The following is a 26,767-nucleotide window of genomic DNA, read 5'->3' on the forward strand; positions in this document are numbered from 1 at the left end:
CACTGGGATCGCATCCGGATCGTACAACCCACCCCTCGCCGCCTTTTTTTCTGCCAACTTTTTCTCAGCAGCCCGTAACTTTCTCTGATCCACCGTGGATGATTTAGGTCCATTCGTCGAGTGTCCATGTCGAATGTCCCCAATATTCGCCCGTGTAAATTCCAGCGTCGTGGATACAGTTTGGTTCATCACGACTGGCCCATCCAATGCTACGACACCTCCATGAGCGAGCGACTGCTTTGTTGACGGTGTGAGAGCAGCCAGTTTTTCACATAGCGCGTCAATCTCGTCTTTTGAACTCCCTGCTTCGCTTAGGAGCGGCTCCAGAAAGTCTTGAAGACCTTCCTGGCTTCGATCGCTTGAGGGATCGTCAAAATACCCCAAGACCTGGAAATGACCAGAAACAATCAGTTACCATTTTGTTCATGCTAAAAGTCGAGTTTAGAAGCGTACATAATCCCTCAACTCCCCATCTAAATGAGGAGCCGCCTCCCGAATGAAGACCGAAATCTCTTTTGTCGAGGGAGCCATGACTTGCAGTAAATCTAATCGTTCCCTGCGCCCACACCAAAAAACTGCAAAAAGCAACTCGCTTGCTTCTCCAGCGAACCTTCACCACAGCACGTGACTCTCGCGTAAAGGACGCCGATCGGCCGTTGTTTTTGTTCTGAGCTCTGCCTTTGCAATCCAAATGCCGGACTCGGCCCACATCCAACGCCTACGAGACTACCTAAACCATAAAGCACGTATCACGATATCTGATGGCAGGATCTTTATCGGGCACTTTGTCTGCATCGATAAAGGGCAAAACACCATTTTGGCTGGTGCAGAAGAATTCAAGAATGGTAAAGACCATGAGTTCCATTGCTGTATATTGTCGTTTTGGTTCATGTGTGATATGACTAGGGGAACGGAGGTTTGTGGGGCTGATCATGGTACCGGGTAAACATCTCATCAAGGCCGAGTTTGAGGCGAATGAGGAATACATGTGATTCGCGCAACAGCGACATGGCAAGGGAACCTACGCTAGAAACACTTCCACGAGACGATATGAACCGTGAGATCAACAACACCCATCCCCATATCGTTGGGTACAAGAAATGGGCCGCCGGTCCCTCAACGATGAAAACGGTTCCCAAACCCCACATAAACCGCTTTTTCCCCACATCAAAAACCCTCGGGCATCGATGCAATGGTGATATCTTTTTGCAGCACCAAACCTATTATACAAGGGTCGACCACTTAAAAATGCGTGGAGTCATGTGTACTATCTACTCATATTGCGTCCCCAAATACATTAAATCACACAAAACACACTGGCTAATCAGCCATGTCATCCGTTCTAAAGACAAAAAGTAAGTTCAAGCCTTGCAAATAAGTGTACACAGAAAGACTTGCCTGTCACTTGGCTTGATCATGCCAGGAATGCTCAGCGCCTTCTCCATCTCCATCTTTTTCTTCAAGGCAGCCTCCCTTTCCCGTTCCTCAGAGTACAAGTCACTATTATCCGCACCAGCAAATTCCTAACAACAGCATAAGGCTCAATGCAAATACCAAGTAACTCCATCGGTTAATTCATACCTTTAGCGTCACCAAGAAGTCCCGCACATGGGGCAAAAACACTTCAAAATCTCGTGACGTCACAAATAGCCCAGCAACAAATGTCTGTACGTGCACTCTATAAAGCCCCACAGTCAACACACATCCCAGATAAAACACACCAAACAGGAAAGGACAAACCTCTGCAAATGTGCAAACGACTTTAGGAGCAGATCTGTGGTATAGTCTTGAAGGAATGCCTTGTTTGTCGCAACAGGGGTAGGAATTTGTGTTGGGTCAAAAATAGGCACTTTGATCCGGTCTGTCTCAATAGCATTAAACATGTCCCGCAAGATCATGCATTGCAATCGGAAACCTATCATATAGTCAGTCACAGCCAATGTCATTCTTGCAACAACAACAAGCAACATACCAAATTTGTGGAAAGGATTCACCAAAACGAAAAAGATATCTTGTAACAGGCTCACAAAGTACGTTTGGTAGAATTGATTCGCAAGCGCTGGGTCCACCGCGCCAAACTGTGTTACCATGGTCGATATGATCGACAAGCCCAGTTCGCTAATATCGGGTATTGTGTGCTTGATACCCCATATGACACTGTCGTAAAAGACGCGGAATTGAGGTGCCGGCATTTGTACAACGGCTAGAAACAAAGATAGTGAGCACATGTCCAGAGGGAACGAATTGACTTGATTCTGTCCATACCTTTGAAGCAACTCTGTGTAATCGCATGCATCAATGTAAAGAACCCAATTCGATGTTCAGGATTATCTTCAAAGTTTTTGCTAATCATGTTCACCGTACACTCAAACACGGCACCCAGCACAGCAGGAATCTTGTCATCCATCAAATCCTACAAACACATGAGAACGAGGACTTTGTACACGTTCCAAGTGAGACACAACATACCCCCAGTTTGTTGATGATGCTCGCCATGACAGTTAAGACGAACGCGTCCTTTGCTGGCTCAACACTCCGCGCATAATCTCCCAAAACGGCCTCCAGCAGCGGTGGTATAATGTTCTGCATAACAATCTGCAGATCCTTCTCTTCCGACAAGCCAATGTACGTTTCCATTAACCGCAGAATCTCCTTTTTAATTGTCCGCAAACTGCGTGCCTTGGGCGTCTTGGTAGCAATAAGCCCTGAAAACAACATGAGGACCCATCAACGAGGCCACCAGAAACACTCGCCCGTACCTTGTGTTACAACCAATTCTGCAATAATTCCACTGGCAGCCGTGTAAAGACCCAACAAATCCATAAAATTCCGGCCAATTTGCACATAAAAGGGACCTCCGATGGACGTGCAAGCCGCAACATTGGTTTTGATGATATGTGACAGGAGCTTGACCGTGTCGGGCTCGTGAAGGATTTCTGGTTTGACCCGCGCTTGGCTCATTTTGGCATCCCACTAATATGCAATCGCGTTAGTCACGTCATACGAGGTCAGAAAACGACTTGACCTACCGCCGCATTAGCTGACTCCATAAACTTGTTGATCAACCGCTCTTGTTGTGGTTTACTTGGCTGAGCGGAAATCATGTACCCGACCGCTTCGTAGAATGTGTGCATCTTAAAAGGAAATAAATAACCAACGACAATAACGGAGTAGCACACATTATCAGGCTCACCTGCGGTGGGGGCAAATCCGATGTGATTTGGTCCATGGTCGCCAGTATTTCTTCAATGTAGGGAACAACCTCATGCTGCTGCTGAATCACGAAATGTCGCTTGCATTTCTGAGCGATTTTGATAAATGTATCACAAGCCATCTCTTGCACACCTAAAAAGGAAGCTCCGTAAGCATGCCATTCACACGCTTTTGCCCAACGCGATTTCACGGACCCTCATGAAGCTCATGCATAAACTCAAACAGCTTGTTCACAACCGTCTTCAAAAATTTCCAATGCGCCTTCAAGAACCGTGGATATTGGCCAACAATATACATAATGTTAGACGCCACGATCGCCTTATTATCTTTGCCTCGTTTCATTTCCGTGAGCCCCAAAAGCTCCTTGATGACAGTCACCAGAAACTTTTTTTCAACATCCTCGCTCATGGCTCCACTAATAGACCCGATCGACCAACAGAGTTTGTTCAAGTTGGTCCATGACCATTCCGATCCATCAATCTGTTTACATCTGTTAGGGTACAACGCATGTACAATCATGGAAAACAGAGGAACAGGATGGACTTGCCTGTTTTGCCAGCTTTTCTGACATGATCCGCTCCATGTCCTCCACATCCAAGTGCGTCAAATACACCAACACCTCTCGCATGCTCTTGTACAGCACAATGGTGTCACTCTCCTTTAGCGTCTCACGAACAACTTCTCCCTCATCGTTCTCGACAACAATAACCTACCAAAATCATACCTGTCAGTTCCAACAATCGTTGACAGACGTTTCTGCGTGACCCACCTCCTCAGGTTTCACCATTTGCTCGATCATAATAACCCGAAGTCGAGATAGCATCTCGGCGTAAATGTTCTTTCTCAAGGGCAGATTCGGGGCAAAGGATGTGCGATTTATTCCAGAAACAGCACCGAGGTTCAGCAAAGGCATGTCGACACTATGTGGCATTGCTTGCAGTTCATCGAAAAGCCCCGCAATCTACAAGAAAAAACATGTGAGGGGTGCACATTAAAATAGCAGCTGCTGGCAGGCATACCAAGGTCGTCCAATATTCCAAACAGATCTTAAAGACCTCGCGGTCCTCAACCTCTGAAATCCGCAAAAGATATCGGTGTCCAAGCAAAAGATATTCTTTTGTAGGCCCATGTTGTCCCGCCGCAAATTCCAATGACTGTACAGTCCCACGTTAGTCGAGATTATGCGACATTTTCATCCAGAACAGACTAACCTTTAAATGTCTCCCCAAAAACGTCGTTAGAAAGAGTGACAAATTTTGAATAAATTGCTGCTCCGCATCCGAACTCGTTTCCCACGCTTTTGCTATATCTAAAAACTCAACCAATGAGCACCCGCCCGATGTTTGTTCATCCGCTGAACACGGGGATCTTACTCGTCTCTGGTGGAAGCACGCTCGGTATGGTAGCGATTACGTGGTTATACATGAGCACAAACTTTTCCTGATACTCCGCCCCCAGTTGCAATCCAGCAATCTCGGTGAAGCATTTTAGAGTCACGTTGCGGAATGCCGGAACACCGAGAAACTGTACATTGGTCAAATACGTGGCTATCAACATGATTAGGAAATCAACCTTGCTCTTACCCGATTTTGAAGGATATTTATGAGATTGGTGTCAAAAATGTAGCCAAGGTTCATCCAGCTGAGGAATCGTAGGAGCGTCTCCAATGTTGCAATGATCAAGCTGGGTTTCTGGGCCTTTTCCAGCACAACGTGACAGAGTTGGAAAATCTCTGCACACTCGCCCAGCATGGTATTTTTTAGGTTTTGGGTTTTTTTCGACGTCATTTGCTCCTCCGAAAAGTCGAAAATCTCCTCACTAAGCAAGTTAATATGGAGATTCCGAGAATACCCTGATAATGTGCCAAGACCCACCTCAATAGCTTCAGAATGTTCATTGTATTCTCGCAAAGGGCCAGATTCGTCTTACTCGAGTTTACAATTTCAGGAATGAAGGTAGGCCAGTTGTGAGGCCATTCGTGTTTTAGGATCTAACGAGGTCATTGGTCTCATAATTCACACCTTCAAGCCCCAAAAACGTGTTTACCTGTACGAGGACCATGTTCAGCTTTGCCAGTACAAGTCTGTTCTTTTCTAATGCTTCATCTGTACTTGAATTCTTTACAATAAACGCGACAACAAAGTTTTGAATTCCTACGCGTGGACCATTTGTCAATAAGTGGAAAGATATGCAGGTTTTGTATCTTTACCTCCTCGTTCTCCTTGGGGGAGCGCTTTCCACATTGTTTTGATCAGATTCTCCAATATTTGTAGAGCAAGGTACTATAGATGTATGAGCATCGTCAGATAAACAGTAACAATTCAGCAACCTTGGCTGTTGGGCCGTACCTTTGCTTGCAACACTTGCGACCGCTCCAAGATAGCATCCACGCGCTTCCAAGCATCAGGATGTTGTCGAAATTGCTCCAAAATCATGTTCGCCTGAGCTTGCTGCAAGTAGACAGAAGAAAAAGAAAGGTTGAGCACAATATCAACCTATGGGTGCGTCGAGGCATGCTCGTTCGCCCGGATCTCTAGTTTTCGTACCTCTGGTCCACCGAGGAACATTGTGTTTACCACGCGGTCAAACAGACCAATATCCAGGTCCGTCCCAAAGTCCAAAATTCCCTCCATAGTGTCAGCAAGTAGCGCAGTCAAAGGTGGTGTCGTAGCAAAAGTCTGTGAGGTCCGGGAGTGTACGGTTGAAGGGGGTGATGACTGGCAAAATGCACCGTAGGCGTCGAAAAAACTCGGCGTTCGTTCCTATTTGACCCTGTCCACACAGTTTTATTTTTGCCTGCACGACAGGCCCGTCGCCGATGAACGCTGTGAAAAAAAAAAAAAAGCGGATGCGTGGATGCGATCAGCAATGGATCGTTTCCTATGGGCGACCTTTTCAAATAATGTTGAAGTTTGTCCGGCACGAGGGGATAGTTTTTACAGTCACATTAAAAGAGTCGCTGTGCCGCTAGATAAGAAAGCTGTGCCGATCATTAGTCTGTGCCACTCAATGTCACGGGCTTCAGACATCTTCTTAGAAAGCTGCCACGTAAAGACCTCCAGCAACTGAACTTCCTGTCCAGCTCACCTCGAGGCACAGGGGAAATTAGCAATGAAAAAACAAGGAACTCTGAACAATCCCGACGACCGAAAACTACATTGGTATAAAGGCCAGCCCCCACAACCACAATCGTTCAGCTATTGGTGTGAATAGCGACACCTGCCGCTGTCACAAGAACGAGTAAAACATGTTTACCATCCACTTTTGCGCAGAATGAAGAGCGTCGTCAGACATTTTTACCAACCCAACGCGCAGAGTTCTTTCCCATCACATTCTGACCAAGATGCTCATTGAAAAAGACCATTCCAGGCGCGACTCGACTCAGACTTGTGTAGAATAGTGTAGAGATGACAGAAACTGGGACTAGCTACTACACCAGGGAATAAACTCTTGATGGCATTGAAGCCAGACTCTTGCATCCAGGAGCGAATCGACTGGGCAGCGTCACAAGCTGGGGGATTTTCAGTGACAAGGCTTGGAGACTAAAGCTGCATGTCAGACAGAATGGCAGAATGAAAAGAGATGATGCCATTGGTACATACCAACCAAGCTCAACATATGTGGCAGTATAATAGCAGCTTTGTTGGTTCCGAGTGGTTGCTGCTGGTTCCAGTTGGTTGTAGTCAGGTGGGCGAGGTCCTCGACACCACCACATCTGCATTCTCATGATTGGACCGAGTTGCGATGAGACTTGCCATGTGGGTCGTGATGAGAGTTGCGCAGATGGTTTGAGAGTCGAGGAACTGGTGAGGAAGGGGAGAGACAGCAAAAGGCCCCCCTTTTATAGACCTTTGGCATGTGCCTCACCGCAGTTTAAAAAAAAAACATTACATGCATGCCACACCAATCTGAGTGATAGAGGGGGTGCTGATTATGTGATATGACCAACAGGATTAATCCGGATAATAATGGGTCCTAGTGCCATTTTCAATCACCTCCACACTATGTTCAATGCGTTCCAAAGATTTGATGCACAAAATTGGCTGGACATAGTACTAAGAATATGCGACGGATTAATGGGAAACAAAACACCCTCATGGGAGGCACGAAGATCCCCTTTATTTATGGGTTTACCCTTACATGGCGTCCGCCAGGGTAATGATCCTAGATTCCATTTTGGAACAAGTGAGCTTAAAAGTGAAATGTGACAATGCGTAGATAGTTTACGATCAGACATTGTATAATCAGGATCAAAAAGTAAGTAGTGTGCAAAAATGACAGTATATTATCAGTAAAACTATCCAGCTCCAAATACACACGCGCAACACACACACACATACACACAGAAACGATACTACATGTCACAAAAAAAGGATCAGATACAAACTCTATGCAATCAACGTTGTTAATAAAAAGTGTCCATTTTTCTGGCGGCATTTCCAAATCTCTCGGCTCCTCTCTATCTCGGCATTTAATATCTCGGCTGCGATGACGTGTCATAGCCCTGATATGCAGCGTACGGCCCGTGACCAGGCGCATAGGCATCGTACCCAGCCGTAGAATGAGCGGCTGCGGTTGCATAAGGCGGAGCATAAGCATATTCATAGGGTACATAGGCTTCCTGTGGCTGGGCCGAGACAGGGGCGCCAAAGGGCGTGACACTGGGCGATTGGGAAACGTGAATCGTGTCGTGAAGAAAGCGTTTGTCGCGGTCCTGGGGGCCGGGCACGGGACTGGTGGAAGGGGACGAAGGTTGGGTAGGTGTGGGGCTGACCCCGGGTGCGTCCAGATCCGCCAGACGACCGCGAAAGCGTTTCGAGGGTTTAAGCCCCAATTTGCGAAAGACAAAAATGCCAACACCGGCAATGACAATGGCAGCCCCACCGACCGACAAACCAATAATGACGGACGTGCTGCTGCTCTTTTTTGTCGTGTCTCCTGCCTCGCTATCAGGAGCGGGGACGCCTGAGGTCGTTGCCTTTGGATTACGTGTGTTTACGTTTCCCTGCCCACTAGGCCTATTTGTCACGGTGACAATAACGGTTGGAGCGCCATTATCGCCTGTTCGAGTAATGACGACGGTCTCTGAAGGCGGGGCATTGGTGATGGGAGGCGGGGAGACTGTGCGAGACGGTGCCGGAGCGTCTGACGTGGTGATTGGCGGGTCGGGTGAAGGAGACTGTTGGGACGGCGTCGGGGAGGAGGATGGAGTGGGGGATTGCTGAGTGGAAGGTGGGACTGTCGCAGGGTTACTGGTTCCAGAGGGAGCCTGACGTGCGTACAGCATGGGCACCCCTATTCTCCCGTGTATCTCGTGGGAGAGTTTCAAGAGGGCCGTCGCCTTTTCCTCCTCTTTGTTGGCAGCGGTGCATAACCATGGGCACGACAAGAGGAGGAGGAGGATTGAAACGACGAATGACTTCATGATGGACTCAAAGAGCCTCTATCTGCATCCGCTCCAGAGTCCACAAAAGCGATAAGACTAATGATTCCAATGACGACGGCAACGACAACGGTGGGCGATGGGCGATGGACGACGGCAACAATGAAAAAGAGGTGAAAAGTTCAGTGTGAGAATTTCCCTCCTTTTTTGTTCGTATCCTCATTCCATTGTGAATAAGATGCATTGGAATGTAAGCGATAGCGAATTTGTGTTCCCATTGAACCAAGCAAAATCAAAGTTCAGTCATTTGTGTCATTTGTGTGGTTTGAAACGGAGGGGAAATGGTTTATCCTCCGTCCGCATGAGGCGATGCAAGCAGGACATGGCATGTGCGCCCAGAGAATATACGTGCACAGGATGGAAGCGGTGCAGAGAGTGTGTGGGGGATCGAGTGCATGCGATGAACAGACAGCGAGGCGAGCGACAAAAGGTGATGCCAGATTGTTGAGACGGTATACAACGACTCTTCCCTCCTCCAGTGTTGCTAAAACCTTCACAAGGAAGCGCTATGGACTCGTGTCGTATGCCTAGGAACGTGTCTCTTCCTAGTTCTAGTGACATGCCTATGGAGTGGAAGTAATCTAGAGGGTCATGCCGTCCAAAGGACAACTGGATGGCGGAGCTTCCGCCCATATGCGTGACAGCGGCACAGCAACGATTGGAATGAAACTCTGTTCTTGTGAAACGCGCATGCTGTGCCACCTGCCATAGCACGTGATATCAGATGATACGTGTCATTCAACGCTTTGCTCGCGTTCGTTGCCCTCGTCGTTTTCCTTGCACTTGTCGTCGTCACCGTCGTCGTTGTCATCGTTGGCATCGTTGTCATCATGAAAGTTGTTGCAGACTTTTGTCTCATTCCATTGGGTGTGGGCACATCTGTATGTCCATCTTGCTATGCACTCAACTGGCAACACCTCACTCACACGAAATTCGCTCCCAGCTGACAAAGTATGTGGCCATTGTCCAGCAGACCCTCCAGGCCTCTCCCCACATCAAGTACCTCATGCACTCGTGTGGCACAAACATTGGTAGGGAACATGACATGCGACAAATGGATGCATGAGTGTCAGAGCATGAATTGGCATATCATCTTTTTTCGCATTGGATTCATCATGTACTTTCCGGATCTTACAGAGGGAGAGTGGGACCATGTCATGGAGGCCATTAAATCCTGCCATACCTCCCTTCACACTCGCCACGCCGTCCCTCGCATCCACACGACTGTTCGCATCGGAACCCGCATCGACAAGGATTCGTCCATTCAGGAAAAAATCGATCGAGTCAAGAGTGAACTAGAGTCGTCGTCATCGTCATCGTAGCAGGTCTGCATGATGTGTCTGAATACAAATCATCCCTTTTACTAATGAGACATGCCAGATACACTCTGCCTTTCAGTGCGCTGCAGAGAGTGGACGACATTGTATATTCAGTGCAGTGCAACATCACTGTTCAAACAACATCACTGTTCAAATTGCGTGTAAAAATTTTGTAAAGCCTCCTTCTTTTCCTCTTGGCTGTTTGCATCCGCAAATGCTTGGCACATGAATTCACTCCACTGCACGAAAAAGGCTTCAAACGACTCTGACACGGGTGCAACCGCTTCCTTGCCTTCCAAATCCCCATAGTAAACATTTCCAAATGCCACCTTTGACTTTTTCGATCCATTGACCAGGCACACCCAGAACCCCATCTCCTGTCCGATAACATCCAGTTCCTCATCATAGTCCATCTCAATCCTCACAAGACTTGATTCGGTCGGGTGAATATCACCACCCACCACGGGCAAACCAAAATCCGCGTCCGGAGACGCCTCCGTGTCGTGCGTCAGTAAAAGAAACTCTGAAATCCCTGCCGGAATGCGGACAAGGGGTCTCTTGTCCTCTGGTATCAAGTCCAGCAATTCCGAAAAGACCTCTGACATGTCGTCCGGGTCTCGTACGGCTTTGATGGAGCCAAACTCGACGGGAAACGCTGAGCGCAACTGATCCAACGCCGACCGCAATTGGGTTTGAATCTCGGCGCGAGCGCTCCGTATGAATGCATCTTGCTGCCCTCTAGGCACGTCCTCGATCCCTGCATACTCTACCAACGCCCTCCAGTCCAGTTCATCCTCATTGTCGCTCATTCTTGGCCAAAATTCAGATAAAAAAAGCCCCAAAATGAAAAAGCCCCAATGTCCGTATCACGTGGTTTCGGACTGCTTAGTAGCCCCTTTTGTGTGAAAAGAAAGGTGTGAAGGAAGGGGGAAGGGCGGGACGGAAGACGGAATTTGGTTTGGGCATTTCTTCCATCTGGCCATTTGGGTGAAATTTGTAGAAACCATTTCCATTGGGAACTGTGAACGACGCAGAGACGATTTGCCAGCGCTGAACACTGTAATAACTGACGCTACGCACACACACACATTTGCGCCTTCATTACCACCAACAGCACGAGTACTTGTTTGACTATGCCGGCAACCTATTTGCGAATAACGATAACACCACATCGGCCGGGGTCTTTGCCGGGGTACGACGGTGACCGGCGAGTCGAGTGGTCCATTGCCGAAGACGCCGTCTCCATTGCAGAGGCACAGCGCAAGACGAGGGATGCCCTGAGGGTTTTGCGGGCGTTTTGGGAGGAAGGGGCTCCGGGTGGCTTGCGGTTTGCAGAGTTTGCCAAAACAGTATTGGCGGATGGTCCGAGCTCGCCAACGACACCTGTACCAACTACAAGAGGCAAGCTGGGTTCTAGCGAGGACGGGGATGATGACTCAGGAGAGGATCAAATCGACTTGGTGGATCCACTAGCGGAAAAGCTCGTTCGTCACCCCAATGTACTTCCCGCATTCCTCTCGGATCTCCGCGACTGGGATTCCTTTCGGTTATTGTTGCGCCGGCATGGAGGCGAGGTGCCTTTTGAAGGAAATGGCTCGCCGGTGCAGGCCGTAACGTCTCGTGCTAATGCTGCTGGTGGTGACTTGAACACTGCCCTCGTGCAGTCCAACGCGGCGACAGCCGATAATAGCAGCACGAGTGAACACTCGTCCTCGTCATCTCCACCTTTGACACAACCTCCCCCTGGCGCCACGTCGGTTCTCCTCTCAGCCCTTGCCACCCGCGAACGTCAATGGCAAGATGAGCGTGCTTCGCTCCATGCCGCTCTCTGGGCCGCTGGAGAGCAGGTTCGTACATTGGTAGCAACACTCACAGACGCTCTGGAAAAAGTGGCTGCCATTTCGGATGGCGCAACCGACTGCAACTCGGTCCCGTCTCGTACTTCCAAAACAGTGCGATGGGACGAACTCGTTCTCAAACGCGAGGTCATACGCGAAAGTGCCGCACAGTGGGGTCTTGGCCCGTCAGACGGTAACCATTTGGACTGGAGGGAAGCAGAGTGGCTCAAGGAACTCGCTAAGCAGGAGCAAGTAGTTCGTGCCCGTGGTGACTCGGGCCCAGGCTTAAATTTCTCTCTTGAAGATATCTTGGCAGTTGTGAAAGCTGGAAGGCGACTGACCAATCATGGCGCTACGGATGAAAAGGACGGTTACATGTATGTGACTGAACAACACAACGACGACGACCATGACGAGGATGACGATACTGAAGAGGATATCGAGGATGACATGGTGGATGCTCGGCAAGCTCCCTTACCACACGGCAACAGTGGACCAACCGCATCCGTCATTGATCTCAACGGTCATGCTCAACAAGAACGACAGCCGGACGATGAGGACGAAGACGACACAGAGTCCGAGGACGAAACCAATGCAGCCATGCTCACGGCTCGATTGGAACAACTCCGGAAATTGGCTGATCTGGCCGTTGCAAACGCGGCTGGATCTGCAGACTCGGAACCCGTTCAAGGGGCAGCACCTTCCGCCGAGCAAGTGCAAGACGCTGTCCATGTCCCAGCTGCCGCCCCGTTACCTCCCATCGAAGAAGCGGAAGGCGAGCCCAACGACCCATCAGCCTCCTCTGAAACTCCCAAAGCCGACACACCCATCCTCATTGCCTCTGGACGCCGCCCCCGCTCCCGTCCCTCTCTAGACACCCCACCCGTCCTCATCGCCTCGGGACGCCGCGACCGCCCAAGCTCCACGGACTCTACCACTACCACTCCGCCTAAAATGGAACCAACCCCCCCGTCCACCCCTCCCCCGAGCGTCGTTGACACCCCCGCCCAACTTGTAACAAAACAACGGGACGAACCCATCACGTTTACGGAGGCTTTGGCTCTAGATAAACTTTCTCCTGTAGAAAAGAAGCGGACTTCGAGCTTGGTGAAACGGGTCTGGAGAAAGATGAGCGGAGAGTTTAAAGTCAAATAGTCTTTTTGTAGATTTCCGCAGGGTGGTATTGATTTTTTTCCTTTATATAATGTTGATTAGCTTTTATTGTTTTCCTATGTGTTTTGAGTTTTATTATGCTTCTTTTTGGATTTAGCTTGTGAATTGTCTTTTTTTTTTCTGGAGTTTTAATAGTCTTGTTTTGTTATGTTTCCTTTTTGCATGTTTAAACATTCCACTTGGTATTTTATGCACAATGAGATATAATCCCGCTCCTCTCTGTAACTCCAATATTCCCTGCATTTGCCCAGCCCTATTCATTGATATTCACCCGCATCAGTAGATACATAGCCTAACCTAACCGTAACACCGGGAGTTCCACCGCCATGATGGCTGTTGGAACCATCAGCCTTGCCCTTGCTCTTTACTACGAAATGCAACGTAACCCCGACCTTTTGACCACCAAGGCCGCAGATGTCAGGCAGGCACTGGGGCTCAAGTTGCCAGGAGGCTTCAAAATGAAAGACGGTCCTACACAAGACGTTGTTGGTGAAGACGTTTCAACCAGGAGCCGTTTCCGTCTGTCTCAGTGCATCATATAAGAGTCTTGATGCTCTGAGACAGGGGTCATACATACAGTGATTATACAGTGGTAGACTTCATCTAGCTGAACAAACCATATTCCCATAGGGAACCCTACTTGATATGTGCTGGTACTGAACCACGTCAGGAACACACACACACACAAGAGTATGACAGCCACGTCCACCCAACTGCAATAGCAATAGGAATTGGTTGCTACCACAAAGATTTGCTATTAAAGGTACTATTATGCTACTGCATGAACGGTGCTTGATTGGTATGTACTGATGGCATTGTTGGGTAAAGTCAAGTTATTGGTGTTTGCCTGCAACTAGACTTGTTGCACTTGAGAGGTCGATAGCTCTGTTAGAAGCTATGCTGGAGAATGGCTCTGGGCACCTTGTGTGTCAAGAGAGATCACAGGGTGGCAACCTGACTTTGACCTCTAATTTTGGGCACATAAGACAACTAACTAAGAATAAGTTTTGCAAGCTTGTAGCGCGGATTCAGGGCTTTCTAGAACCGTTTTGGTCTTGTTGATAAGTTAACAACTCGCCTAGTTATGCAAGTTACCGTCCCATGACAATCTCGATGAAATTAATGAATTTCAACAGGCATCATATCTGTTCCATTCTGTCATCTGGCTGACATGCAGTTTTAGTCTCCAAGCCTTTGTTCACAAAAATCCTCCGGCTTGCGAGTCTCACTGATGTTAACTCTCTTGCGAAGACTCTGGCTTCAATCCCATCAAGAGTTCCGGATCAACGTCCAAGCTTAAATTAGCTTTTCCGAACCGGTTGTCGCCGGTTTCTTCCCTGGTGTAGTTAGCTAGTGTCAGTTTCTTCTATGTAAGCAGTGTATATGTCATCTCGTAAGCTCTTCCTGTGTCCCATGCTCATACCTAAACTTAACCCTAAGGTATAATGTTTGGTTGCGTGGTATATAGATATTCATAGTATGGTAGCATCTATAAAGAGACAATGGTGCGCGTGGTGCTGCTGGCTGTCCATTGTTCCTGGTGTCTAAACAATGGAATTTCCTTATCTTCAATCATGACCCCAGAAAAACATGCCCCACACTTTGACGCAAATTAGACTGCGGTTAATGCACATAACGTTCATAAAAGCTTCATATTTCGTCCCGCCAGTTCTGTCAAACCTGCCTGAGAAATCGGTTATGTCATAACTTATTCATACCTATCAAAAGTAACTTGAAAGATCAGCCTGAAATTTAGCAGTCCTATCCTACTCTTCCTTATTCCATACGTTTACCAAAATACCAGCGAATTGATTCCCTCGGTTGCCGGGTTTGTTGCCACCACCTCTTCTGACCTTCTAGTTCAACCAAGAACTTATCTTGTAAACATTAGTAACGAATCCACCACGCAGAATGATCACGCTTCGAGAACAACGTCAAGTCGGGATCTTATTCACGGGGTTCGCTCTCGGAATCACCTCCTCAGCCCTCATAAACTGGTCACGAAAACACCCAAAAAACAGGAACGTCATACTTCAGCTCTATTCCATCCTCCTCTCCGCCGTCGCCAACATTCTCATGTTTATCATTGCCCACGAGATCCTTAACGATCGGTACGGTAAACCAGCAACAATTGCATCCTTCCTGGCCAACAATTGTAGCGACTTTCAGCAGTACTTTTTGACTTACTTTTCCGTGATCCGATTCGAATCACTCATTTACCCACGCAACCGGCGGGCAACGTGGGGGATTAGATCGTGGGCATTCCTCATAGTTGCGCTTTACTTTATCGACCACCTGATGACGTACATTGCAATGGCGAAATGCAACATGGAAAACGTTGCGACTTTTATCCAAAGTTACTACTTCAACAGTATCGGTAAATCCTCCGCGATGGCCGGATTGTTCCTCTACCTCGTCATGGTCCTCGTGGTGGACATCTGGCTCATCGTCAAGATTCGAGACTCGCAAAAAACGTTGACAAAGGGTGTCAACCTCCAAGCAAGCCATACTCAAATCGCTATTATAATCATGTGTGTTGTGGTGAAGCTCGCCGAATCCGCTTTCAAGCTGGTGAGCGTACTCACCACCTATGGCGCGCTGGACTCGTACATCCGGGGCATCACCTGCGCGATCGAGATTTGGTCCATTACCGAGCTTGGCGTTACGGTGGAGGAGATTATGAAAGTTAAGCGTCCCGGACAGTCGAGCGATCCTCCTAGTCAAGAAACGCGGGAAGGAGGTAAAAACTTGTACCTTTTACCAAGGGTGTTTGGAAAGAGCGCGGAGAGTAAATTTTCTTTTAAATACTCAAATGGTTTCTTGTTTTTACAACAGCTTTAGCGGATGACCCGACCAATATCCGCAGGAACACACACAAGTCCCCGGCTTGAGGTCCCCGATGCTCAAGTAGATATTATTGAGCTGGAAGAATTAGAATTCCCTTTTGGAGATGAGATGCGCTTACAATTATGTTTGCAGCGCATCATGCATTAATCAGATTGATGTTCAGTGTTAATTTTGTCAAGTACTTGCATTGTCGAGTGGTGATAGAAAAGCAGGCAGGGCCTTGTGGGAACCAATGGCATTAAAGAGGGGTTTACTTTTGTTGGACCCATTCCAAAGTATGATTTCAATTATTTACTCTCAGAAATGACACGAATGTCCGCCGGAGGCCCGTGAGGGGTGTGTGGAGGCCCACCAAACGTCTCATGGAACTTTTTGGCAGCTCCAGATGCGCTCAATCACCCTGCAAGCAAACAACATCTGTCATCTCCCGCGGGTGCCCAAACGGTGGGTTGGGGTACGGATGCCCATGTAATCCCCATGTGTGGGTGGGTACCCATGACGCGCCCGCGTGGGTGCCTGCTTTCATCGGAAATGACAAAGGACGGAAACTTGAATAACTCTGCGAGTTATTAAGTTATCGACAAGATCAAAACGGTTCTAGAAAGCCCTGAATCGTGGCTACAAGAATGTTAAAACGGTTTCTTAGTTAATTGTCTTACACGCTCAAAAGTAGAGGTTGAAAGTCAGGAAGTCATCATGTGATCTGTCCTATACTTAGCACCCGCATTTTTCTACAATACAACTATTTCACTATTCTGTTGACACTTAGAGATGTTCCGCAGTGACAGCATAGCTTCTAACAGAGCTATCCACCTCTCAGGTGCACCAAGTCTAGTTGCAGGAGCAAGCCCTAAAACTCAACCTTACCCAACACTTCTCATGCTCTTGGTAGGACTTTCCCTACCCCCTAGTGCCAGCTCCCTCAACCTTCAGGTCTCATAGGCATCTCGGACCCACTCCCAAATCATCGGTTCTTAACCATGCATGCTGCCCAGTGTCCACACCTAGGTCCTTCTGAGCATCCTTCACCAAGTGATAGTGCCGCCACACCTCTGTGGTCCGGTGCTTGGCATACTTCTGTTCTGCCCATAGAGCATAATTCTCTCAGTAGGCCACTTTCTCACTCTGCAATCATCATGCACTTTGGCTGAACCTTCTTTTCTGCAGGAACTTTACCTCCTCACAAAGGTCTGACTCCTTGTTGTTGTGATTTCCAGCAACTGTTGTGCTTCCTACCCTCACAACTGGGTTGTCTGCAGTGGTTGAATACACATGAAAAACGGTGACTACGTGAATGACCAGAACTGAGCAACTGTTATTGTTGATCATTAAAACGCTTGCCTTCTCTATTGTATACTCAGCTAACCCTAACCCTAAAAAAAATCCTAATCCACACCTGTGACCGAAGCGACACACGTGTGAGAATACTGTGATTGCTCCAATCACAACACTCGTTTGCCACTGTGGTCACCACAACCCTTGCCACTGGTACCCTTCTTTGCAAGTTGCTTGCCATTTGTCTAACAACCACTGCATAACATTGGAGCATACACACTCAACAGATGAATACCATAAGGATAATCAGCGTGTTAGGGGTCTTTGATGCGCCTGGATTGGTACGCTCCGTAGGGGCATACTTATAGAACACGCAGGCACAGACCGACATCGGAGTGTACCATAGGTCTAAGTAGAGCTTTCTTGAGTGTGTTGTACGACAACAGGGGGAATTGCTTTAAACTGAAAGAGCTTTTCTTAAACGCAGCACCCATTCACTACGCGGGTGGCCGGCGGCCTCATAGCCCTCAAATTGCTCGATGTAGACTTTTTTGTCCATGGGACTATTCAGGAAAGCGGTTTCAGCATCCATAGTGTGAATGTCCATCCGTTTTTGAACAGAATATGCGAGGAATAAACGCAGCGCGGGAAATGCGAGAATCGGTGCGTAGGTATCCAAGTAATCGAGACCGAATTGTTGAATGAAGCCTTGGGCTACAGCTCTGGACTTGAAGTTGCTGAATGAGCCATCTGGATTGACCTTTCGGACAGAATACCTAATGGCTGCCGACTACGCGCTTGTTCGGCGGACGTCGAACTCGTTCCCAAGTCTCACTATCGACTAGTGATTTGTGCTCTTTGGCGGCTGCCTCCATGTACTGCTTCGCATTCTCAGATGCCATGGCTTGTTTCCATGATAGAGCGTTGGGATCGACGGTTTGCGCGATCGCGTGGCGTATGCAAAAGTCGAGTAGGCATGAGTGCGGTTTTCCCAGAATTCAAGAGCGCTAGTGTCTTGAAGGATTTCTGCCAGCTCCCAGGTGGGAGTTGTATATCCAACTTGAGCAAGTATTGTTTCCCGTGCGCCCGGTGGTTGCATTCATGTAGAATTTTCTTGATAGGATATTCGTCATCGTCTTCTCCATGCGCCGGGTCGAGAAGATCGAGTGTGGCGGGATCTTGTTGATGGGCCAATTCCGGGCCCTTGTCCTCTTGAAGAACCACATCGCGGGAGATCGCCACCTCATCATGGCCGGGGTCCCACGAAAGATAAGGCTTGGTGCCCGTAGGGTGTCCATAGCCGAGTAGGTAACAATTCCGTGCTCTGTTCCCCATTTTATCTCTTCTTTTCAAAAGGATGACCATATAAGCCACGCATCCGATACGCAGCAGGTGGGCAACGTCAGGACGCTTGCCAGTTAGTACCTCGTGGGGCGTCTTGCCGGTTAGGCGGGTCCAACTGAGAGAGTGGAGATATACTGCCATTTGTAGCAGCACAGGCCAAAATCTTGTGGAAGCTTGGTTTCAGCGAAGATTGCTCGTACACGATCGAGTGCTGTACGATGCCAGCGTTCGGTGCTGCCGTTTTGCTGACTAGAATAGGCTGCATATGTCTGGTGCTGGATTCCATGTTCAACCAGATATTTCTTAACAGCGCCGAGGTATTCAGTGCCCCGGTCGGTATGCAAAATCTTGATGGATCGACTGGTAAGCTTTTCTATCCATGCTTTATATTCAATAAACTTCGCCAGGATGGTTTTCAAGTCCTTGGTTGCAATGGGATAGACTGCTGCCACTCTGGATTTGTGTTCGATGAACTCCAGAGAATAACGCGACCCGTCGTAGCCGGGAATCTGAAATGGGCCTTGCAAATCGGAATGTACGAGGTCACAAAGTTCCCTTGGTTCGTCATTACCAGAAAGGAAAGGAAGTCTGGCTGCTTTGGCCAACCAGCAGGGTTCGCAATCTTTGATTGTATTAAAATCACCCACTACGGACCAACCGTCCGTAGCGTCTGCCATCTTTGGCAATACATGTTTACCGCAGTGTCCTAGTCTAGCATGGGCAATTTCGGTAGAGACTTCTACAGTGCAGGCTTCCGCGTCCAACCCAAGGCTTTGCCGCGGCGTACACCTTTAGCGATGTCTTGGCCGTCGTGCGTGAAAACTACTTCACCGGTATGCTTGAAAAGAACATCGACGCCGTGAGCATTACATTTTGAAACGGAGAGCAGGTCGTGTCACAAACTGGGTACATGCACAACGTCGCGCAGCTCGAGCGGATTGGAAAAGTCTTTCATTCCGACGCGGATAGTACCGCAAACCATAGAACTGATCGAGCGTTTGCCTGCAAGGGTGACCTTTCTTATATCTTCATTAACACACTCGCAAAACGGATATTTCCTTGCAATTATGTTCACCAGACTGATTCAACTTTTTGTATCATTCAAGGCGGGTGTCCTTAAACAATAGTTCAATCACCGTATTCTAACATCCAAGGCAAATTGTGTTTACTTACTTTTTAGCCGCCATCCAATCTTTCAACAACACTTTACCACACGCGCACATCTCCGCATTCCGTTTATTAGCCGGTAATGCCCAATACCCCCGTTCCGCACTCCGCAGCTCCTCCATTGCCTCACGTTCAACCTTTTTCTTTGTCTTTTCCCACACTTTAACGAATCCAGGGGACTTTTGTCCTGCGTTACGTGCTGCATCCAGGTTTTGGTCCAATAGTTGGTGGTAGTTGGTGTGGATGTGCACAATATGCATGTGACGCATGGTTTTGACGGCATCAGGGAGTGTGACATTGTTGATACCCTGAATGTAATCATTGCATGTCTTTGAATCGTCTCGGAGGTCAAGATGGTAGACTTTAAGTTCTTTTGCAAGCTTTTCCCGTCGGGCTTGGATGCGGGCTTTAGTATGCATTTCTCTAGCTTTTTCGAGATTGCGCATTTTCTTGTGCATTGCTGCGAGGCCTTTGGGACCGTGGTATTTGGCATATGCGTAGGCGGCAACGTCAGAGCGCAAGTAGAGATGCATTGGGCGTGTGCTTCTGTACCGTGGATTTTTACGCCGGACATAATAGAGTTTGGATAAATCCTTCTCGGTTAATACGTATTCCTTTTTGGCGTTTGTTTTAGGGATGGTTTCATCTGGATGGCATTTTGTACAATTTTGTTTGCCAGTGAACTCTGAAAGTAGTTTTGTCGTCCCGCAGGCCTTGCACTGGGTGTCCAAGACCTAAAACAAGCGGGGTAAGAACCATCTATCTCAAATTCCAATACAATTCAATTACCCTATTGTCTAGCTCAGCACTTAATAGGATTGCACGATCGAACCTCAGAATCTGCCTCTCTTGCCAGAACTGTCGCCGAGACAGTATTTGCCGCCACACTCGAGCTGTTTGAGACAGGCTTCTAGCATCAGTGGGATCAATCAATTCACATATCCTCTGCTTTAGCTCGAACGAGAGCCCTTGTAAGGTAGCTGTTTCTGACACCTGTACAACTGCTTGACCGTCGGACGGTGTAACTATCTCCATCGGACAAGTCTGATGGGATGAGATACTTTGGCATGGTTTGTCATCCTCCATAGCATCCTCCTCCTGTAGACTGCACATTGATGGTTTTCGTGTGTTAAGAGTGTCAGAGGTCGTTGTCGTGTGTTAAGAGTCTCAGAGAATCAACAAATGGTTCGTATGAAAACAAGACTATAATTGGGAAGCTTTGAACGGGTCCTCCGTTACGTCATGCACAAAAGCCTCACGGCTTGACTCATATGTGTTCTGCTCATATCAACCATTGTATGTGGTGCATTGTCTACACATGGCCTGGTGGAAGCACCTTCAAGTGTCGCTTAAATTTACTGTCCTGGCAATAGATGGACCGTTTGCGCGACTTGGGCTGCGAACTGAGGGTATGGAAATGAACCCAGTTCCAGACCGCAAAGAAACGCGGCAGACCGCTGCTACGAGCAAAGACCGCATAACGAGGAACAAGAAACAACCAAATCTAGTCAAGCGAGCGAGATGTATGCATCCTGCTTGGGGCATCTCTCAAGGGAAGCGCGAGCCAGAGGCTCGTCGGAGGATGTCACGTGCATGCTTACGAGGCGCGTACACGTTACTGCGGAGTCTGGTTCAGCAAGATCTGTACGTAGTTCTAGCAGCTTTTACGCACATCGCCGGGGTCCCATCATGTTGGAGGGTTCGGTCCTTCCTCCCAAGGAGGGAGAGGATGCTGCAAACTCAACAACAGCTGGACATGTATCCATGTCACGATCCCCTTCACAATCGTCGCGACAACAACTCACGTCGTACCTCTCATCCGACCGCTCCGCATCTCCACCCATGCGACACGCCAGCTCTGCTGCATTCCGAAAAAAGAGTTCTCCCTATGGTTACAAAACTGTTGAAGAGAGGAGGGCGGAAGAACGAGCCCATGCACTGGCGGCTAGATTGCATACTGTCGCCGGCAAGGGTGAAATACCACGCTTTGACGTCAGAAGAGTCATGGCGTTGCCAAAAAGACCGGGAAGCGGGGAACGTCTGATGCCACTGGACAATCATTCAATCCATGGATCTGCCGAGGCCGTGTCACCAGCTGCTGTAAGTATCTGCCAAAAAAGTGTGGTTCAGGACCAAATCATTCAATGAGATCTTGTATTTCTACAGTCCCGCCCACGGGAAAGATCCGAAAGATCCGTACTAAGAGCCAAAAAGCCACTCGTCATACCCGCTAGCTCCGCGCGATCCCAATCCGGCAAACGGGCGTTACAGATGGCCTCTGAGCTCAAAGGTGTGAACGATATCCACATGCCTCACAAAGCGACTGAAGAGCCACTCAGTAGGCCGCCATTAGCATTTCGCGCACTCACACCTCCAGTTATTCCTCCCATCGGTACCAGTTCAAGAGACCAGCCCGATGTCAAACGGATTCGCATATCCGAACCCGGCAGGCGAGAACAAGTTGAAATGGACAGAGTGGAATACCCAGCGTCGAAACCCGTTCTACAGCAGATAGACGAGGGTGTGGTGACAAAGCGAGCGACAAAGGACCTATTTGCCTTTATCCGTCATTTAGAATCGTGTCCTACCTCGAAAGAGTTTGTGTATTTGAACGCTGTAAAACTGTCGGTAAAGCGGGGACAGCCGACTTTCAACCCCTATAATCTTGAGATTGTAGACTACGCCGATGTGGATAAAGACGGAGGATACTATACTATCAGTGCAGCGGTAAGCCTTGTTATCATACATCTCCGCCTCATTTTCGTTGCACGTCTGACAATGGTTGGAACAATATCAGGGAGTAACGCACTTTGATCATCAAGGCCACGGTGATTTTACACCTCTAAATCAGTGGCTCCGAGAATATAAGCTGTTTCATAATTTATTGCGCATCCCCTTTTTTGCAAGATATCGCTTGTGGAAGTGCTTCAGCCTCTGGCGCAGAACAGTGCTTCATACGAAAATCACGCAAAACCGTCGACAACTGGCCAAGAACCTGTTCCTAGTTCACCCGATTCTTCGATCAACCCTTTTGGAAATTCGCGTCAGATGCGTTGATGTGCTCACCAACAAGCGATTAGTTAAGTTACAAGAGCAGCACAGCTACGAGCTAGCGGACTTTGTGAAGGAGCAGAAGGCTTGGGTTGAGGAAAGTGCGGGCTCTTTAAAAGAATGGGAGACTACCGTACGCCGACTGGTAGAGCAGGCTGGAGTGGCGTGTTTGCGGGAAAAGGGCTTTGAAGTGGAATGGGCAGAAAATCACCAGGGAGAATCTGGAGATAAACCTGATGAGTTGGCGCCTTTATCGAGTGGCAGTCGGCCCACAAGTGCTCTAAAGAAAGCCGTGGAGGAAATTGAACCTCGAAAATTGACTTACACGGAGCAAGCTGCTCGACGCACGGAATGTCGTCGTCTTCAACGTTTTGTCAAGCTCGCCGATTACATGATCGTCACAACCCTTCATATCTTGACCATTGAAAGTGTACGTGATCTTTTACGGTTCGTCCTCCGTGGATGCATGGATGAAGATGTGTTCGTAGACTCTTCCGGCAGCGGATCCATTGTGATCTCTGACCCTGGAATGCTTGGCGAAGGGCGCTTGTCAGAATTACTGCAGAATGAAGACAATGGTCGTGCTCGACCTGGCTTGGAACGAACTGGCTCTGTCAGCGGTGCAGATGCGTTTGGTATGGCTCCCAATGGTGGTGTCCAGGTTGGCGGTGTTGTTGTAGGCGAGGAGGTCGGAACAACGGAACTTGCCGATGCTGGGTTCGACGGCTTCTTTGGCATTTTGAGTCGGATTATTAAGGCTGCAATGCCAAAGTTGGAGTTGATTGAAGTTATTGAAGAACAAGGGCTCATGGCTGGAGGCACGAACATGATGGACGTAGACGATCGACTGGTTCCTGCCGATGGAGCTGGAAAAAAAGTCGGAGATACGAAAGCGGCAAGCAATATCTCCTCCAATCATGGAAAGGAAAAGGAGAAGGCCGCCTTCGTTCCGCTCTTCCGTACTGAGCTTCTCTTACAGCTTGCTGCCGCTGTGCGGAATCTCTACTTTGCACCCTCCCTCCCAGACTATCTTGCAGCAATTGACATCCTCTTCAAACTATATCTCAATACTGTCGAGAAAGTCTCTCTTCTCACAAATACGATATCTTATCTGGACCCTGCCAGCGTTTCTGGCGGAGCTTACTCGTCTGTTCGAGGCTTGGAAGAGGCAGAGTACGGCGAAGGTCCTCAAATTACCGCAATCATAACAGAGGGTGCGTACTTTAGGGAAGTATGTGGCCGTATTCGCGGTGTGCTTGTGGGTATCTTCTCTAATGCGGCAAAGTGGATGAAGACTTGGGAGGAGGTTCGTGGAATGTGGGTTGAGAACGAAGAGTTTGAGGGGTTAAGGGCCTTGGAGGCAGCTGCGGGTCATGTAGCCGTTGTGCTGGCTACTGCCGGGAATCAACCTGTTGAGGGAGGGGTTGCGGCCGTGTTAATGGCCTCCTTAGCGAATACTGTCGAGCCGTCGAACGGAGACCAAGAGGAGAGCGAGGGCACGCAGACAGAAAAGCAATCGAGTATCCTCGAACTAGGATCTACAATTATTACTCGCCCGGACGGTACAACCTTCTCTCCAGTCGTTGACTTTTTCGAGCATCACCTCGCCAAATTCTCCTCTCAGCGTCAAACGATGGCGGCAATTCCAACCACCTCCGTGATCAACAACCTGCTTATTGACACTACGAAACTCAAAAGCATTCTTGTCCCGAGTCCAGAAAGATGTTTTGCGGAAGTTGCCAAGATCTTACCTGGTCTTGCGAGGGATAAGAATGAGTTGCTGTTGAATGAAGTTCAGACATGGGTTAGAATTCTCAATACCCAGCCTGGAAACGTTGAAGGCTTTGTCGAATACTTGGAGTGGCTTGAGAAAGGTACTATAAGAGATTGCTCACATCAATCTAAATAATGACACTCATCACTTGGACATTTCCGCTATAGTTAAGGACTCGATGCCCCTTGTGGAGCAACTTTACGATGAGGTCACACGCCTCTACAACTTGATGGATCAGTACAAGATTGCAATTCAGCCGACAGACCTGGCATTGTACCAAACCTTGGGACCAACCCTTCGCCAATTGAAAGAAGCCGTCGATATGGCGTCGGACACGAAAGAAGAGAACATCAACAAATTCTCGGCGGAACTTGATAAATCAATGGGAGACCTCATGACGGAAGTTTCAGAGATTCGCAATCGCGCACAAGACCCAATGGTGCTCAATCCGGGTGCCAAGAGTGACATGGTTATCAAATTCCTGGAGGACTTACGAGGACAGTTGGAGAAGGTTGATGCTACAAAAGGACGGTATGAAACATGGGGTGAGCTTTTCAAAGATGGCGGAAGTGTGGCAGCTATGAAGAAGGGTGCTGCGGCGGCCGCGGAGCCGGGAAAGGCTGCGATCCCTGGTGTACCAACTAAAATGGGGGAGTTGGAGGAGACGAAGAATGAGGTGGAGCTGAAAAGAACGCTCTGGATGAGTTTGAAAGACTGGGAAGTCATTACTCGGTAGGTGTTCGAGTTTACCCAAGTAGTGCTCCATAAGACGATAAATGTAACATTGCAATGTCCCTTCTTCGTGCACTAGGTCCTGGAAAGAAGGGTCATTTGATATGCTGAACACGGAGGACATCAACAACCAAATCCAAGCTTACATCAAAACCGTCTATAACCTGGACAAGGGTCTCCCGCCAAACGAAGTCGTTCCTCGACTCAAAGCCATGGTTGATGAGTACCGAAGCATGTATCCGACGATTGTTGACCTCCGCAATCCCGCCCTCAAGCCGCGACATTGGGAAAGATTCACAGACGCCCTCGGAAAGCACTGGTGAAAGACGAAACGTTCACCTTGGAGAGGCTGATGGACCTCCGCGTTTTTGATTTCAAAGACGAAATCAGTAACGTCTCGAGTCAAGCTGGTTCTGAAGCAGCCTTGGAAGAGATGTTGGGTAAAGTTATCAAAAACTGGAACGAGGCCGAATTTATTGTTGCTTCCTATCGAGACGCCAAGGATGTATTTATTCTGGGCACCGTCGACGATATACAAACATTGCTAGAGGACAGTCAGGTCACCATTGCGACAATCAAAGGATCACGGTTTATTGGGCCCATTCGCACAGAAGTGGATAGATGGGACAAGCAGCTGACTTTGTTTGCTGAAACACTGGATGCATGGTTGACGTGTCAACGGAACTGGCTTTATCTTGAGAGCATCTTTTCTGCTCCAGACATCCAACGCCAACTTCCCGATGAAGCCCGAATGTTTGCTCAAGTCGACCGTAGCTGGAAGGACACGATGAGAAAAGTCTATCGAAATCCCAATGCCATGAAATCTGGCACGACACCCGGTCTATTGGAAACAATGGGGCAAAATAATGTCCTTTTAGATCAGATTCAGAAATGTCTCGAAGACTATCTGGAGAGCAAGCGGCTACTGTTCCCCCGATTTTACTTCCTATCAAACGAAGAGCTCCTCGAAATCTTGTCCCAAACACGAAACCCGCAGGCAGTTCAACCACATCTCAGCAAGTGTTTCGATGCCATTAAATCTCTTGAATTCTCTTCATCGGATCCAAAGAGCATTGACATTGCCGCGATGGTCAGTCCCGAGGGTGAGCGCGTGCCATTCCTGAAAACAATCAAAGCCCGTGGTAACGTGGAGGCGTGGCTGGGAAGCGTGGAGGAAGGCATGGTAGCCGTTCTCCGGCGGTTGATTAAACAGGCATTGGCAGAGTTTGAGGATGCCAAGCGCGGGGATTGGGTTAGAGAACATGTTGGGCAGGTAGTTTTAACGGGAAATCAGGTCTTGTGGTGTAGAGATGTCGGCGAATGTTTGAAGACAGCAGATCCAGTCAAGAGTCTGGTGGCTTTCAAAGAAAAATGTGTCCGGGTAAGTAGGACACGCTACGAAATCTATTCGCAATCATTCGGTTGGCATGTATAGCACTACGGTATCTAAAACCTTCCTAACCTTATAGAATCTTGCCGGCGTGGCCGCCCTCGTCCGTGGAGATCTTACCCGCATCCAACGGGGCATTCTTGGTGCACTCATCACGATGGATGTGCATAATCGCGACATTGTCCAAAACCTCATTGACGC

General features: G+C 48.5%; 10 protein-coding genes across 10 annotated transcripts in view; 5 read left to right on the forward strand and 5 right to left on the reverse strand.

The window, feature by feature from the left end:
• Positions 1–531, reverse strand: part of SPPG_07820 (uncharacterized protein) — a gene marked incomplete at both ends in the record, with an annotated part of 2,237 nt that extends 1,706 nt beyond the window's left edge. The window contains 2 exons of the mRNA XM_016755972.1: positions 33–387; positions 454–531. Of these exons, the coding sequence (XP_016605044.1) occupies positions 33–387; positions 454–531 (433 nt within the window). The remainder of the gene's footprint in view (positions 1–32; positions 388–453) is intronic.
• Positions 532–1,153: 622 nt separating this feature from the next.
• Positions 1,154–6,940, reverse strand: SPPG_07821 (exportin CRM1). Its single transcript, XM_016755973.1, has 24 exons — positions 6,816–6,940; positions 6,518–6,755; positions 5,760–6,438; positions 5,562–5,663; positions 5,423–5,495; positions 5,260–5,366; positions 5,088–5,203; positions 4,797–5,031; positions 4,587–4,737; positions 4,425–4,522; positions 4,233–4,367; positions 3,983–4,174; positions 3,761–3,922; positions 3,408–3,693; positions 3,194–3,345; positions 3,030–3,134; positions 2,760–2,973; positions 2,470–2,705; positions 2,266–2,413; positions 1,973–2,203; positions 1,741–1,915; positions 1,582–1,678; positions 1,399–1,523; positions 1,154–1,342 (listed from the first exon to the last, which is right to left on the reverse strand). Exons 3-24 carry the CDS (start codon positions 5,844–5,846, stop codon positions 1,321–1,323), a joined length of 3,249 nt encoding a protein of 1,082 aa, XP_016605045.1. The 5' UTR covers positions 5,847–6,438; positions 6,518–6,755; positions 6,816–6,940; the 3' UTR covers positions 1,154–1,320.
• A 538-nt stretch (positions 6,941–7,478) lies between these two features.
• Positions 7,479–8,804, reverse strand: SPPG_07822 (uncharacterized protein). Its single transcript, XM_016755974.1, has one exon. The coding sequence runs from the start codon at positions 8,636–8,638 to the stop codon at positions 7,685–7,687; it is 954 nt and encodes a 317-aa protein (XP_016605046.1). The 5' UTR covers positions 8,639–8,804; the 3' UTR covers positions 7,479–7,684.
• A 111-nt stretch (positions 8,805–8,915) lies between these two features.
• Positions 8,916–10,811, forward strand: SPPG_07823 (uncharacterized protein). The gene is made up of 5 exons (XM_016755975.1): positions 8,916–9,086; positions 9,157–9,537; positions 9,600–9,687; positions 9,794–9,981; positions 10,037–10,811. Exons 2-4 carry the CDS (start codon positions 9,487–9,489, stop codon positions 9,976–9,978), a joined length of 324 nt encoding a protein of 107 aa, XP_016605047.1. The 5' UTR covers positions 8,916–9,086; positions 9,157–9,486; the 3' UTR covers positions 9,979–9,981; positions 10,037–10,811.
• On the reverse strand, positions 10,119–10,784 carry SPPG_07824 (uncharacterized protein; the record flags this gene model as incomplete). The annotated part of the gene is made up of 1 exon (XM_016755976.1): positions 10,119–10,784. The coding sequence occupies one exon, from the start codon at positions 10,782–10,784 to the stop codon at positions 10,119–10,121; it is 666 nt and encodes a 221-aa protein (XP_016605048.1).
• A 111-nt stretch (positions 10,812–10,922) lies between the features above and the next one.
• Positions 10,923–13,217, forward strand: SPPG_07825 (uncharacterized protein). Its single transcript, XM_016755977.1, has one exon. The coding sequence runs from the start codon at positions 11,109–11,111 to the stop codon at positions 12,966–12,968; it is 1,860 nt and encodes a 619-aa protein (XP_016605049.1). The 5' UTR covers positions 10,923–11,108; the 3' UTR covers positions 12,969–13,217.
• A 1,400-nt stretch (positions 13,218–14,617) lies between these two features.
• SPPG_07826 (uncharacterized protein) lies at positions 14,618–16,050 on the forward strand. Its single transcript, XM_016755978.1, has 3 exons — positions 14,618–14,814; positions 14,878–15,726; positions 15,822–16,050. Exons 2-3 carry the CDS (start codon positions 14,898–14,900, stop codon positions 15,875–15,877), a joined length of 885 nt encoding a protein of 294 aa, XP_016605050.1. The 5' UTR covers positions 14,618–14,814; positions 14,878–14,897; the 3' UTR covers positions 15,878–16,050.
• Positions 16,051–19,621: 3,571 nt separating this feature from the next.
• SPPG_07827 (uncharacterized protein) lies at positions 19,622–20,999 on the reverse strand (the record flags this gene model as incomplete). The annotated part of the gene is made up of 2 exons (XM_016755979.1): positions 20,409–20,999; positions 19,622–20,353 (listed from the first exon to the last, which is right to left on the reverse strand). Exons 1-2 carry the CDS (start codon positions 20,730–20,732, stop codon positions 19,622–19,624), a joined length of 1,056 nt encoding a protein of 351 aa, XP_016605051.1. The 5' UTR covers positions 20,733–20,999.
• Positions 21,000–21,277: 278 nt separating this feature from the next.
• SPPG_09507 (uncharacterized protein) lies at positions 21,278–25,499 on the forward strand (the record flags this gene model as incomplete). The annotated part of the gene is made up of 6 exons (XM_016757677.1): positions 21,278–21,719; positions 21,786–22,346; positions 22,417–24,544; positions 24,612–25,015; positions 25,064–25,176; positions 25,256–25,499. Exons 1-6 carry the CDS (start codon positions 21,309–21,311, stop codon positions 25,497–25,499), a joined length of 3,861 nt encoding a protein of 1,286 aa, XP_016605052.1. The 5' UTR covers positions 21,278–21,308.
• A 29-nt stretch (positions 25,500–25,528) lies between these two features.
• SPPG_09508 (uncharacterized protein) overlaps positions 25,529–26,767 on the forward strand; it is a gene marked incomplete at its 5' end in the record, with an annotated part of 9,839 nt that continues 8,600 nt past the window's right edge. Inside the window, 2 exons of the mRNA XM_016757678.1 lie at positions 25,529–26,557; positions 26,646–26,747. Coding sequence (XP_016605053.1) covers positions 25,529–26,557; positions 26,646–26,747 — 1,131 coding nt within the window. The remainder of the gene's footprint in view (positions 26,558–26,645; positions 26,748–26,767) is intronic.

Source organism: Spizellomyces punctatus (assembly GCF_000182565.1).
Source record: "Spizellomyces punctatus DAOM BR117 chromosome Unknown supercont1.17, whole genome shotgun sequence".
Lineage (NCBI taxonomy): Eukaryota > Fungi > Chytridiomycota > Chytridiomycetes > Spizellomycetales > Spizellomycetaceae > Spizellomyces > Spizellomyces punctatus.

Bases quoted from the DNA above. Each gene is read 5' to 3' on its own strand.
- SPPG_07821 (XM_016755973.1), bottom strand. From the start codon at position 5,846: ATGGAGGGAATTTTGGACTTTGGGACGGACCTGGATATTGGTCTGTTT. The intron at 5,496-5,561 runs GTACGGCCCAAC...ATACATCTATAG, and splicing joins CGCAAGTGTTGCAAGCAAAG to TACCTTGCTCTACAAATATT. The intron at 2,204-2,265 runs GTATGGACAGAA...CTTTGTTTCTAG, and splicing joins TACACAGAGTTGCTTCAAAG to CCGTTGTACAAATGCCGGCA.
- SPPG_07822 (XM_016755974.1), bottom strand. From the start codon at position 8,638: ATGAAGTCATTCGTCGTTTCAATCCTCCTCCTCCTCTTGTCGTGCCCA.
- SPPG_07823 (XM_016755975.1), top strand. From the start codon at position 9,487: ATGAAAGTTGTTGCAGACTTTTGTCTCATTCCATTGGGTGTGGGCACA. The intron at 9,538-9,599 runs GTATGTCCATCT...ATTCGCTCCCAG, and splicing joins CATTGGGTGTGGGCACATCT to CTGACAAAGTATGTGGCCAT. The intron at 9,688-9,793 runs GTAGGGAACATG...CGGATCTTACAG, and splicing joins CTCGTGTGGCACAAACATTG to AGGGAGAGTGGGACCATGTC.
- SPPG_07825 (XM_016755977.1), top strand. From the start codon at position 11,109: ATGCCGGCAACCTATTTGCGAATAACGATAACACCACATCGGCCGGGG.
- SPPG_07826 (XM_016755978.1), top strand. From the start codon at position 14,898: ATGATCACGCTTCGAGAACAACGTCAAGTCGGGATCTTATTCACGGGG. The intron at 15,727-15,821 runs GTAAAAACTTGT...TTTTTACAACAG, and splicing joins TCAAGAAACGCGGGAAGGAG to CTTTAGCGGATGACCCGACC.